This window comes from Acipenser ruthenus, chromosome 4, assembly GCF_902713425.1.
Source record: "Acipenser ruthenus chromosome 4, fAciRut3.2 maternal haplotype, whole genome shotgun sequence".
In the NCBI taxonomy this organism is placed as follows: domain Eukaryota; kingdom Metazoa; phylum Chordata; class Actinopteri; order Acipenseriformes; family Acipenseridae; genus Acipenser; species Acipenser ruthenus.
In genome coordinates, this window is record NC_081192.1 from 63,510,828 (window position 1) to 63,525,721 (window position 14,894).

Below are 14,894 nucleotides of genomic sequence, written 5' to 3' on the forward strand. Positions count from 1 at the left end.
TGTTTTTAGAAAGGATTAGTCACTAGTGACTACAAAAATCTAGAACCCAGGGGAAACCCTGGTAAATACTCTTGGGTAGCTGGTGAGAACATGTATGAGAAGCAGTTCAGATAAAACCACTTCTTGGGTTCTAGTTTCATTTGTGGTTTAAGAACCCAAGCATGAAGAATGCACTCAATGCTAGTAGCAACAGCTTTGTTTCAGTTTATATTTTGACTGGGTAACCCATGAGATTCCAAAATGTTAGGTAAAATAAAAACCTCTTCATAAAAAAAAACTCTCCTAGAAAACCAAGTAATTTAACATATCTGGAACAAAACCAAATTGAAATACTTGTGGTATAAATATTGGCTCCATGTAAGGCAAGGCCAAGAGCTGGCAATTTATGTGACAGTTCTTAATATCATAAATGCCATAGAGGCTGCAGGAATGTCTGCTGAGTAGACCTTTTTAGTTTATGCTGACGATCATCGAGAGTAGTTCATCACTAAATACATATAAATACTAACATTGTATTATTTCACTTCCAGCTGTTTCTTCACCCATTAGACAGTTGGTATTTATTATTACCAATGGCGTTATAGTTAATAGTAAACTGTAGCATATAGGTTTCTGTAATGCTGCTTACATTCTCTAAGGGTACGGTAACATACTTTTTCATTGGGCTGACTTTATAATATGCCCTTAAAAGGGCCATTGTATAATATAGGTACCTTGTTTGGATCATTTTTCTTAAATGACATTTAATTATGTACAGATTTAATTATGACATCCAGACATGCTTAAAATAACCGTTTTTTATATTAAAGCTATAGGTAAACCATTTTTTTGGGACTGTTTATTAATTTACAAATATTTAGGGGCTTATTGGGAGTAGTAAATATTTTGACTTAATTCACCCACATTTTTTAATTTAACATTTAACAATTCTAATAGGATCTGGACTAGTATAAAATGTAAGTGGGTGGGATTTTGCATAGAACACATGCCACCCAATGGCTGAATGCTGTAATGGCTGTTTCAGTTTGCATTGATCTTAAAGGGAAGGGCAAAGGCCTCTGTGGCTTGGACTTTATGGTGTGTCAAATATCCCAACCCTGGTCCTGGAGAGCCACAATCCAGCAGGTTTATAGGTAACCCTTAATCATCAATTTCTAAAGACTTGGAACAATTTAATTTTGACTAGTTAATAGGGGTGTGCTTTTGGTACATTTTTATGAACGTTTAAACGCTTTGCAGTGTCAGCATTTAAACATCTAAACCATAACCAGGGCAGCAGTGTGGAGTAGTGGTTAGGGCTCTGGACTCTTGACCGCAGGGTTGTGGGTTCAATCCCTGGTGGGGGGACACTGCTGTTGTACCCTTGAGCAAGGTACTTTACCTAGATTGCTCCAGTAAAAACCCAACTGTATAAATGGGTAATTGTATGTGAAATAATGTATAATGTGATATCTTGTAACAATTGTAAGTCGCCCTGGATAAGGGCGTCTGCTAAGAAATAAATAATAATAATAATATCTACACACACACACACACACACTTTATATTACATTCTGATACTGACAGCCCTGGTTAGTATTTTCTAAGCAAATGAACCCAAAATAAGCAAATAACGTTTTAACATCGCAAAGACTTAACTACAAAGAAAATAAATAAATAAATAAAAATACACATACACATCAAAGTATATATTGAAATGTTTATATTTATGGTTGTAATTAAAGTTGCTAGTGGAGATGTAACTACATACTATATACATATTGAACACATTTTCAGATGGTATAATGTTTTTTACAATAGTGTGTTTCTTAAAGGTTCATTTAACAACAAAAAAAACAGGAACCTGTTCCATTTTTTGTTGTATTTTTTTTTTATAAGTAACTTTGCCCAAAATGATATGGTTTAAAAAAATAAAAATAAAAATAAAAAAGAGACGAGCATCACCCACTGTACAGCGCCAATATAAAATGACTACAGGAAAGTGAAAGCGAGTTGTGCTTACAATTGAAAAAAAGTTGGAAATACTTTCACTTCTGGAAAAGGTAATTACCAGGGATAAAATAGCACAATATTTTGGAATTGTAAAGAGCACTGATATTAAAAAGTCTGCCTTAGAGATTTAAAAGTTTGCGGTCTTTGATAGTAACAGTGGGATTTTTGAGATCTATTGCTCGAGACGAGTGCTTGAGCATTACAACTTCCGAGTACTCGAATCAAACACCACTCTCCTCTACATACCGTACTAGTGTACATAAACCTCCCAAACTTTGCCACAAGTCCTATTTTAAATGCCAAACTAACACACAATCAAGTTATATATTAAGTAATTAATATAATGTTTTCTTTCTTGTGCAGTTAATTGTATATGGTCAAGTATTACTAAATAACATAAAGTATTCAAATTCACATCTCCACACAACTTTACATTAAATTGTAAAAACGAGATGCCTGGCCTACCTGTTTGAACTGTGTCTCAGGGGTCCTTTACGGCCGTTCGGTCCAAAAGCTTACAGAACAATTTCAAGTGAAGAAAGCCACCTATGGGAAGATTGGGGAATGGGGTCCACAATTCTGTGATAATTGCAACTTTTTCTCCCTTTGAAAGTTTTGTATGAACAGCTGCAGCACGATTTTCTTTAAGTTTTTCCAGCCCCACTGTTATTGTTTTATGGGTCGGCATAGTATTGGGATAATCTTCCATCGATTTCAAAACTACAGCATTCACGACTCACACGCACTGTCCTCATAGAGGATAACGTGATCATGCCCTGTTTGGCCAAATCTATAGCAAATGTTGTTATGGATGTTTGCTTTTTATTGTCATCAGTAGCTCCATCCACAATAATTCTGAATGTTTTCATTTCAAATGGTGAAGCAATTAGAAAAGCTACTTGGAGGCTATTGCCAAACCCCTTCCTTTTATAATATCTGCCCTTACTGTGGCACTAGAGCAGTCTGATACGCGACGGACTACTGATGATAAATTACTAAAATTAATGCATAAGAAAATATACGTTTGGTGACATTTGTCACGTGATCGGTTATACGTCTAGCATATTATTAAACGTTTAACCACTTTACAGTTTTATACGTTTAAACGTTTAAAATTCCCATCCCTACTAGTTAACAACCAGTCATGTGTTCAATTTAGGTAGTAATTTGTTCAGTTAATTAATTTAGAGATCATTTGGAACAAAAACCTGAACACCCTGCATCTCTCATGGACCAGAGCTGAGCACTCCGTATTTAATTGAACAAATTAACTTGCTAAATTGATCAACAACTTGCATTCTTCAGAAATTGATGATTAAGGGTTACCTATAAAACCTGCTGGATTGTGGCTCTCCAAGTCCAGGGTTGGCCTCCCCTGCCCTAGACCGTGAATCCCCACTAAGACTATAAAGTGGGAAGCTTGATGTGAAGCAATTGTTTGCAGGTCTTGGGACTACCTTGCCCTTGATGTTTTCATTGTGTATGCTCTTTCCTTCATGAAAGACACAAATACAGACACAAATAAGTTATCACTAGTTTGAGTGGAAGTAGAGATTGTACTTCTGAAGATACCTCATATATCATTGAGGATAGATGTTTTTTTGGCTGCTTTTCTACAGTTTTAAAATGTTTTCAATGATTAGGTACTTTAATATTTGTTGAATACCACAATCTAGGTTTTAATATCAATATTCCAAACTGTTTTCTGAAACCAAAGCTACATTCATCGTTTGACAATGCTTAACACATGTTCTGACTTTGCCATTCCCTAGACAGTAACATTTGATATAATGCAAGCCCTCCTCGGTCCGGAAAGTAATAATACTATTCTTGCAACAGTGTATGTTTATGTATTCCTAAAAAAGGCATTTGTCATGTAAATTTAGGAAAGTTTAAACAAAGAATATAAATTTGTGAATAAACAGGTATTTTGATTTTGAAGTTGCTACTTGCATCAAACAACCACTTGGAATTATTTAGGAGTTTACTTTTGCACATGCTTGTTTCTTAGTCCTTATTCATGCTTTGCCAAGTAATGCTCGATCATGTATATACTGTGCATTGAACTGCAACAAATTGGTTTCAGAATATTTTGCTGTTTAGTCAGAAGTCCCTAATCACACTGTTAATTACCACAAGTGCTCTGTGGTTCAGCAGCTGTAGTTTGGCTTTATTTGGAAACAAAGTGATGGTGATTGGTTCATGTCATGAATCATGTCATCCTGGTCAGTTTATCTCAATAGGAAGGCCATGCAAAATAATGGATGAGTAACAGGGCATAGTGCCAGACTGTAAGCACAGTAGGTTAGTCACTTGGGTTTAAAAGTGGAAGTGGATGATTTAGGTGAACCAGACAGTGTATCAGTTAATGGCTGGTAAACAGATCAGTAAAGTGAACTTGGACCTTTCATTTGTGATTGTGGTCTGTTGAATAGCTTTAAATGTAATCAGTCGCTGCAGATATACATGTGGTAGGTGTGAAATCTAAAAAACGAGCTAAAATGAGTCATTGTTCTGAATCCTTATCTTAATTCTTCATGGTGTTTTACCTTCTGTCACGTCATGTATCTTCCAGTTCTCTGATGCTAATCCCCAGCCACCTGATCTTTAAATTAGACTAAAAACAGTCTTGGGCTGATGATGTCTACAAGGAAATCTGCAACCAGATGTTACACAAAGGTGAAACATTTTCTCTATGTATCTTTTTTCGTATAATTTCCATTTATAAACTAATTCACCAATCTCCACTATTTCCTTGAGAGTATAAACTGATTCGCACCACCAGTGCATTTCGCATTGGACTCACATTCACTAACTTCCTCCATGAGAGCGACTGGGCCAGAGCGAACTCTCGGGAAATCTCTCTTGAAGTGAAGCACTAACTGAACTATGTTGAACAACAAATGCCTACTATGTTGTGGTTTTCCTCACAATATTACCAAGCATATATTTATTATATGTATATATATATATATATATATATATATAGATAGATAGATAGATAGATAGATAGATAGATAGATAGATAGATACGTACATGCATTTCTAAGTATGTTGACACACATTGGCAAACTGAGATGCCTTGTTCAGATGCTTCCTAATACTTTGATTTATCACTGTTGTGATGAGGTTTTATAGTACAGTAGACACAGTGCTGCAGATAAGGTTTTGGGTCATTGAGTAATTTACTCTCTAATTTAGACATGTGAGTACTTTCAATATATACTGTACGTAACTTTATTGCTAACTTATGGGGTATGCATTAACTATAGCCTTACATTTGAATTGTAATGTTATTTTGAACTACTGTACAAAAACTTGGGCTTAGAATAAAAACAGAAACAACCATTATTCTTATTTGCTTTATTGACCACAATCAATATTGCTGTGAAGCAAATAAAAAACACAGAAACTGAACTCGTTTTTTATTCCAAATCTGCAGATGGAATATACTTAACAAAAGATCTGCATGCACAAACTAATATTTCTTATATTAAAAAAAAACTGTACGGCACAAATGTAAATAAATAAACAATAATATACTTAATTTCATTTTTTGTTTTTTTCGGGGCTTTCGCTTTTTATATGCTGTATGAAATTATTGTTTTCGGTTACTTTCCAAAATGTAAAATGTTTGGGTAGTTTTTTCTGTCACAATAGTAGTAACTCGACAGTACTTGTACACTTAGTTGTATCTTCTTTCCTTTGCTGTCTTCCACAACAAAATCCTTATGGTCACAGGCACATTCTTATGGGATTTTTGTGTGTGAAGTCAACGTGAACTGAGTTACCATTTCCAGTGTTTTTCGGTGTTTATTTGCTAAACACCGATTTCATTTTTTTTGTATCGGGGATGTTTTATCGTTTTTTATGCATTTTATGCAATTGGAATCCGAGAATTGTGAGAAATATTTAGTTTTACACCCCATTACCGCCCACGTATCTGCACACTGTAATGTTGGGTTTCGTACATGGTGAAGAAATAACTCATATGTCAACAATTCAGCTGGATGCAGACATATTACAATCTTAACGTTTTATTACTGCAGCTCACAAGTTGTACACATTGTTTTCTCAACTCACATCCTGGTTTATCATTAAAGTTTATTGAATACAATACACTTAAATAACTTTATAAAAACTATTTACTACTTAAAACTAGGCAAACACTACAGGTCAATTGCAAGGAACTTGTAGATTTAGTATGGAGCTGCATACTAAGTTGCGGACTAGCTAACACAATACTATCTCAGGATCATCCTCAGCTGCGTACTAACTTAGTACAAATTGCAACGAAAAAAGATGGGGAACAAAGATGGGCACTAGCTGATCCCCAGCTTTAGTATGGAGCTCAGGATTAAGCTCTTTATTGTAGTGTGCTACCAAACAGGAACTGAAAGGGGTGGGGCTCAAAGTCTGAGTGATTTGGTTCCAGCGAATTATATTTTAAGAGTGTTATTTTTCATTACAAGATCGAAATATTTTATTTTGTTATTTTCTTTTAAGAAACCTAATATCTTAATTAGGCTTCCAAGCCCATGACTGGGAAGCCTATTGTTGCTGTTAAGATTATTATTATTATTATTCTTTCTGCCAACAAGACCTTAAAAGTTGAATAGCACGAAAACTCTTGAAATTTCACAGAGTTGTAAATGCCAATGGGAACTAATGTCCACAGCTGAATGAATGTGATTGGTCACATGGTTTGGCAGCCATATTGGATTTTTACGATAAATTTTGAACAATTTATAAACATCTTCTTGTCGGAAACCACTTGTCGCAGAGTTGTGAAACTTGGTTTACATGGTTAGGGATTGTCGAAGATGCACAGTGCTCGAAAATGAAGCTGATTGGTTCAGTGGTATGGTAGTCATGTTGGATAACCTAATTCTCCAAAACCGCTAATCTGATCGAAGCAAAACTTGGCATTTGTGATCCAAGTATGGTTTTCTTTAACACTAGAACTGCCATGCTGGTCAATTTGGCCCATTTTGCATTTAAAATGTTTATTACTCTTCCATTGTAAATCGTATGTGTATGTCAGTTTTTGACTTTTCCTAAATATATAAATTAAATTTCCTTTCGGCGTTTGATAGCCAGAATCGCAAAAATTATAAAGTTTTAAACAGTTCTACCTAGAACCGCCACGTGGGTCAAAGTGACCCATGCATTACAATACATATATATATTTTTTTTTTATATAACATAAGATATTCTATTTTTTTTGTAAATGCAGCAAACAAGACACGTCTCCTCCTCCTAGCACACATGTTTTTTTTTTTATTTCAAGCATTTCTTTGCTTGTAGACTGCTTACGAGAAAGAGATTGCTATGGTTGTGGATTTGTCAAGATGCAAACTCAGTGAAAGCCTAGTTGCTTATTTTTCAATGTACCTAGGAGACAGCAATCCTTCGTTTTGTTCCAGAAATGCAACTGGGAATATATCAGAAGGAGATATTTAATCTTGAAAGTTGATTGGAATATGGCAAGCTGCACTCAGATACAAATAGCACTCAGATGAAATGACAGGTAGGATAACAACTTATGTGCCTAATATGAAACGTATTATATATAGATATATATATATATTTTATTTTTTTTATATTTTTAAAATAAATGTAGTCGTTGTCAATTATTTTTATTATTTTCGGTTTGTTTGTTTGTTGTTTTTTTCAAATTCAAATCATTTAATATAATTTTTGGCAGTACATTTTTGGGATTTTTCGTATGGGATTGCTCAAAAATGAAGCTGATTTTTCGTATTTGTTCCCGTAAGTATGCTACCACAAGTCTTTAGTCTACAGAAATTTCTGGACTAATTTATGCCTCGTTTCCACTGACCGGCCCAGGCCAACAGAAACGTGTTTCTGTGTTTTTTCCTAATGTGGCCAAATTCTGAAGTTCTTGTCGTGCATCATCAAGTCACTGGGAAAGTATTGTGCTGCATTTACAAAAAAAACAAAAAAAACAGTAGTATTAGAAATTCTGAAAAAAAAACTGCCCGAGCCATGGATGCTGCAATTGAAAAAAGTTTTGTCACTATTTTTATTTTTGTGCTATATACGATTGTAGACAGCATTCTCAAGACCCAGTTTTCCAAACCAAAAAGACGACGGATTGAAAGTGAATCTGATAGCTCTGAATTGGAAGATCGCGATGATGATTTAATTCGCTGCCACAACGCCGTGTGGTAAGTTTATTATTTTATTTATTCTGTTGTGGCCAGCAGTGGAAACACCCTTTTTACATCTGTGGCCAGTTGTAATAAACTTACCACACAGCAGTTACTTTGATTTCGCTGCAATTGAGAACATTTTTAATACGCAGCTGGGGACTGTCTTGAGCTGCTTAGTTCGTTGCATGGGAGCCTTAAAAAGTCTTATATTTGTTTTTCCATTTTAAAGGCCTTGAAAGGTCTTAAATATGACAGATTTGCAGCTGAAGGTCTTAAGGTCTTAAATTTATGTTTTCTATTTAACACTTTGGATGCCAACATCACTGTTCGGTGCCCAGCGGGGCTGCACCAGTGGTGCAAAACGAAGACAGGCAGCTGTACCTTTTTATAAATAGAAAATGTTGACTAAAACAACAAGAAACTTGAAAAAATGTCACCACAATAAGCAGCACAACTGCTGCTTTTGATTGATCTATTATTGAATATATGCTGTCATTCAAGTTTTTTTTAGCAAATCACATTTGAAAGTGAAGTTGCTGACAGCCAAACAAAACATAGAAGGAGGTGCTGCTTCCTCTGTATCTCTCTCTCGTTAAGAATTGAGGTTAGTTTCTGATATTTAATTAAATATAAAAGGATTTTTTTATAAACAACTGTCAATAAGATAGTATTGCTGGATAACCGATCAAGAAAATAATGTAGTCAGTTTTCAATGACTGCGTGCAGCTTGTCAGAAGAGTGTCGTGGGAAACTTTACAGGTACATAACCAAACTCCCCCCTCAGACTCAGAGAGACATGGGCTGTACTGCCTTTTTCTGTGATAACTTTTTACAAATAAAATTGCCATAGAACAACAAAAAGTCTGGTGAAAATGCTGAAAATGATTTTCATTGAAGAAAATAAGACCGCCCTAGCTGTGCATCATTATAATTGTCCCTGTATATTTATTTCTCACAAAATGTCACTCAATTATGTCCTCCCATCCTTGAAAATGTATTTGTATTGGATTGTAGGGTTGAATACTTGGTAATAATTTTTGTTTTTGAAAACGAAGTTAGCTAAGCAGTGTGTGCTGGAAAGCCTTGTCAGAACATGAGTCGAGTGAGAGTGCAGTGGTGGTGTTTATTTTATTTTTTTAAATTTCCTGTCTTTTTCAGCTTTGACAGCTCTTATATGTCATAAATATATAATTGTGTTATGTTTGTTGATCGCTGGAATGAACTGCTGCTCTGTTGATTAAAGAAAGATTGAACAATAACTCCCTTGTCATCAACTATTTTCATCACTGCATTGGTACTGTACGTATCGTACAAGCATCAAAAGGTTTGATTATTTTACAATTTGTACAACTTGAATAAATAATTGTTAGATGGTATTTGAACTAGTCACAATTTTACTCTGGCCGAGGGATAATAAGATAATTAACTACTAGTTAATCCCTCGGCCAGAGTATATAAACCTGCAGCTCTCTGCACTCGTGGTTGAGGCGGAACCAGCAGGTATTCACCCTCTGCTGGTGGAGGTGGGAGGGGCAAGCAATCCTCCCACAGCGGTTGAGGCATAACCAGCATGACTGTCAGCTAGTTAAATAATCAGTAGCTGATCAGCCATGCATCCTCACGGGGTTTTAAAATATAATAAAAGATGCGGCGCTTTTATCCGCGCCGCAAACAAAAATACAAATAATAATAAATAGGGGCGGGACACTCCGCCACAAGGGCAATTAAGAGATGATCCTCCACACATTCAGATTCTGAGGATTTTACCAAAGTGATTAAGAGTTATCGGTTACACTTGGTTATCGGTTACATTTGATGGCTGCAAATTCCAATGCATTACTGTAGCTGCTGTTGTTAAATTATCTTCAGGACTACAAAACCTTACAAATTAACAGCAAACATTTGCTGTTCAGATTCTGCTCCCATGGAGTACTACAATTCTACAGAAATTAATTTGAAGGGCATTGTTTTAAAGTGTTACCAAATTATCTGTAGACCTTTTTTGGCTTTGGTATTGTAGCAGGAAGCAGGCAAGTTACACAGCATATTCTGTTAAAATTCTGACATTTCCATTAGCAACTGATAATTTATATCAGCAGTTATTGCAATGATGTGCATATTTACTGTTCTACCTGAAGTCAAATCATTCCCCATAAGTATTGTTCATGTCTCGGTGTATGTTGCAAAATTAATTGATATATCTCTGGGAGTTTTTGTTGAACTTACTTATTTCTCTTGGGAATTTCTTGAATATCCTTGACTTCCTGTACAATATGGTTGCCTGGCTGCCATTGTGGACATTTTGTGCATGCTAATGATCGCTCCAAAAATAATTATTTTCTTTTAAACCTTTGTTAGTAAATATCCTTCATAAAGGTGTGGGGCTCTGTTAAAAATAAAACAGATTGATATTCCAAAAGGGTTTCAATATGACCAGTTTATGCACTGCAGGCCTAAAGTAAAAGTTACAAATAGGAACCTATCCAAGGCTTGTAGTGTCAGTTAAATGACTGTGACCAGTTGCTTTGCTTTACTGTGAAATAATTTGTGGAAATCCTATTTACAACATCCTATCCTTAGTGGAAATCCAAAATATGCAAATGAAATGTCTCACTTACTTGTAAACAAGCTATTTTTTCTCTATTGAGGAGGGGAAAGTCAAGGCAGAAGTTTTTATTGTTATACATTCTTTTAGTTTCTTGAGACAGCCTTTTTCGTGAGCAAATTTTGTGGTTGGTCGAAACAAGGCAACTCCTTCTGATGGTGCCTAAGCTGCCTTTAATTTCCATCATAAAGGGGCTAGCAGTTAACGGCACATTTACTTAACAAAACCATTTCACTGGAAATTCTTGTGATGTGAGACAGCTATTTAGCTGCCCTTTTAAATGCCTAAATCTGCATGATGCTGAAAATCTGGCAATACAGTTCAAGTTAACGTCTGTCAAAGAAAGAATATTACCACAGACGGCGGTGAAAAACTTAAGAAGAAGGAGCATTAGAAGAAAACAGGCTTTTTGATTAAATTACAGTATTTTGTTGTTGCATGAACTTGTTACCGTAGTCCTAAACATAAGATGGCACAAAGGATTTTTTGCTTTTATACCTTGCTGATTCTAGTTAGTCCAGTGTGTGGACAGTGGTGGTGGTCTCGGTATTGGGGCACACCTGAAACAACATCGGCCCCTCCAGATATTATTGACATGGTAACCACCAGAACGGAAGAAGACATATCTGATGGCATGACTGGAACAAGGAGACTTTCGTCTCAGTTAACAATCCAAAAGGAAGTGTCTCCTGTTTCTGTAGAAACAAAGTTTGCAGCTAATAAATCAAAGAATGTTAAACGTCTTTTAAAAAGGATAAAGTTTGGTAAGTTGCTTATGTGTTTCAAATGACAGATTTGTGTGAGTCAAATGAATACTGGACTGTACAGTAGGTCACATTCACATCACTGCTTTTCAAAAGCCAGTTTTGTTAAATAAATATTTCTGAAACCTTTATTTACTGTTCCTGAAGATACCTTGGGGTGTTCATAGCACCAACATTTAAAATACAATGTGAGTTAAAGGTTAAAGCCCTTTCAGGGCACTTTCACACCTAGTTCACTTGCAAGTGATTCGAATTCAAATGTGTTTGTTTGGTTCACTTGCAGCTTCATCCAGACTAGAGTTCTATTGTTTTCACATTGCACTTTTCCAAACACACTCGGCTCTCTTGCTGATTACTAGAGTGGAAGTTCTGTCTGGAGAAACTCATGGAAAATATTTTACGTGCTGTGCTGTTGTCCGTGCTCTTTTGGTTTATTTGGTGCTTATTTTACGGTAAAAGTCAGAATCTGGTCAATCTAACATTTTACCGGGAAATGTCAACATTTACTAAATAAGGTAATAAATGTCAGGTATTATTGAGAAATAAATAGCTATTCAGACATTTACCGGTTAATCTTATGATTTACCAAAGTTTATTGGTAAATGTCCAAAATTATGAAGAAACTTCAGACATTTACCGATTAATCGATTTTCTGAAGCGTATTGGTAAATACAGGTATATCATCGAACAATGTATTTATTCCTGAATATAAATGGTCAATTAACAAAATAATCATTAATGTTGAATATATTTATTTCTGCATACACATTTTCCATTAACAAAATAATAATTAATGAGCTTACAGTAATGCACAATTAAGCAATTCAACATGATACTAGACAACATTGTGATCCACTTATGTAGAACAACCAACATTCTGGTAAATTTGCATATTAAACAATTCATAATGGTGTGAAAGGATATTGTCCTCCAAATATGTAGTAGTTTGATGAAAAATAAAATTATGTTCAATTAAATCATTTAGGACTTTCATTTTTTCAACAGAAAATCACACTTTGGTCATGACACAAAGCTTGACAAATACAGGCACTGAATAGATATATTTACTTACTTATTGCAGTATGGTACTCTTGTGGCACTCAGAGTTACATAGGACTGTAGCCTTACAATGCGCAAAAGCAAGACATTCGGTCATTAGACAAAGGCACATTACCGGTAAATAACAATTTATTTCGGATATTTACCGTTTTGCTTGGTAAATGTCGACATTTACCAGTAAATCGAAAGATTTGCCAATATTCAGACTTTTACCGTAACACTTACAACATTAAATCATTTCTGAAGACGTGGAAAGAGCGTCATGTATTTGTCGTGAAAAGGAGGAAATCAAGAACGACATCTGGTGTTTAGAAGACATTTCAAGTGAAGCCAACGTGCCTTATTGACCACGGTGTCTTTCTACTGGAGTCAATCATCCCTTACAAGGTGATTATGAAAAAGATTGACGTATTGTACATTCAACAAACTGCAATTTAGCTGTTATTGATAATAATAATAACAATAATAATAATAGCTTATTGAGAATGTTGTACGTGTGACAGTGTGGTGGGATACAGCTACAACGTAGGAGCTGGTTTACTAAACTCAGGTGAAGATGCGCAAATGCAACACTGTTCCATTTTGTCTTGGCACAATGTTTTCCCTGCAAGTCCAGACGCAATACAAGCGCTAAATAATTATTCAATTGTCATTTGATTTTTCCTTTAACTTTTCTTTGCATTGTGACAGTTTTGCTATTATGCTTAAAGAGCATGCATGCTGCAATAGTAAATCTCAAACACTCGTATTAGCCTCAGGTTGTGCCAGTTAGTAAATCAGCCCCATTGTATTGTTGTTGTTATGTGCTGTTATGTACATGTGACATTATGGTGTTCTTGTCTGGTGTGTATGTGTCATTGTGTTGTGTGTGTGTGTGTGTGTGTGTGTGTGTGTGTGTGTAGTTTTTGACATCTGTTACTGTAAAACTATGTAATGTGCCTCAGTTTCAGCAGTACCCCAATCATTCCTTGTGAAGACATGTTTTTGACAAGTCCTGCTTTGCGTATGTGTGACAGTGGCGAGTCACTTTCCTTGGTGCTTGCTGAAGTAGCTGCTTCGCTGCTTGGAGCAGTTCGTTTCCAAGTGAACTGGAGTACGTTTGGTTTCATATTGCAAAAAGTTGAAAAGGAGCTAAAAAGGAGCACTTCAAAGCGAACCGAGACGACCATTTCAAGTGATCTCGGTTCACTTGGTTTGATGCGCATCCTGGTGCAATTACATGGTTCTCGGAGGTTTCACATATTAATCCAAGCGAACCGAACCACACTTCAGTATGATCAAATGGTCGAACAAGCTAGGTGTGAAAGTGTTCTTAAGCACCTTTAAAATGAAGCTGTTGAAAACAAAGTTAGGGTTGTTGTGAAATCCCTCCATTTCATTTGAAAAGAAACTGAAGTTTTAGTTAATAGAAAAAGAATATGGTATTGAAGCTCAGTTAGAGGCCATAAAAAACAGATACAGATACACTAGTCATTCGAGCACCAATACCACGGGCAGGCAGGATGACTGTCTGAAGGGAATTTCAATGGTCTAGGGTGGAAATCTGAAGCGAAGTAACCCTCATTCTTGTGCTCGACCTACATGTATAAAAGTAAAAAAATTTTTATTATCCCTCCCCTATTGGTTTGGTGGAAAATATAGTATGTTCATAAGCCTGGCAAATAAAAATATATTGTTTTTGGCTTTTTAATTATTTTTTATTTAATTGTTTGAAACTTCTGAATGCAGTATAATGTATTCACAATTCATCAAACTAATGGCCCCAACAACTTGAAAAGCTGTATCACATGATGTTTGAGCGTACTGGTAATAGGATTAGTAGATGACCTTACCAGGGGGTCAAGGTAATACCAGCAAATGAGATCTCAGCATGGAGAGTGTTTTAGAATCCCAAGCTGATCCATGTTTAACACGATAGATGAAAGTCTGACTGAAAGTTTAACTGTCTGTGAAGCTACTTGTTTGATGTTTTCTAATAAGCAGTGGAGTTATGAATTCTACCCTGATTACACTAGAAGCAGTTACTTCCACAATATGAACTGATGAACGGCAGTGCTGTCCTTCTTGCATTCTAGCTGGCAGCAGTTGTACATGTGCACACCACTCTAAGAATTTATAATATGAAAAGTACCAGAGATTGAAAGATTGGAATCTGTTGCCTAATCTAGTAAAACCAACGGAACAAAGAGACAGGCATGTATAAAATTAGCTTAAAAGAACTTAATCAGTACCTAAGCTAGCAAACGCAGTGTTGTCGGTTGATTCTCGTTGCCATTGACAGTGTATGCTAAGAAGGCA

General features: G+C 35.6%; 1 protein-coding gene across 5 annotated transcripts in view; it reads left to right on the plus strand.

Annotated features, from left to right (window-relative positions):
- LOC117400366 (collagen alpha-1(XV) chain-like) overlaps positions 1-14,894 on the plus strand; it is a 101,730-nt gene that overhangs the window by 24,434 nt on the left and 62,402 nt on the right. For 4 of the 5 annotated variants that reach the window (XM_059022642.1, XM_059022645.1, XM_059022643.1 and 1 more), the window contains exon 1: positions 10,988-11,537. The exons of the other annotated variant lie outside the window; for it this stretch is intronic. In XM_059022642.1, the coding sequence (XP_058878625.1) occupies positions 11,243-11,537 (295 nt within the window). In that variant the 5' untranslated portion in view covers positions 10,988-11,242. Of the gene's footprint in view, positions 1-10,987; positions 11,538-14,894 lie in introns of those variants that run through there. 5 annotated transcript variants of the gene reach the window in all.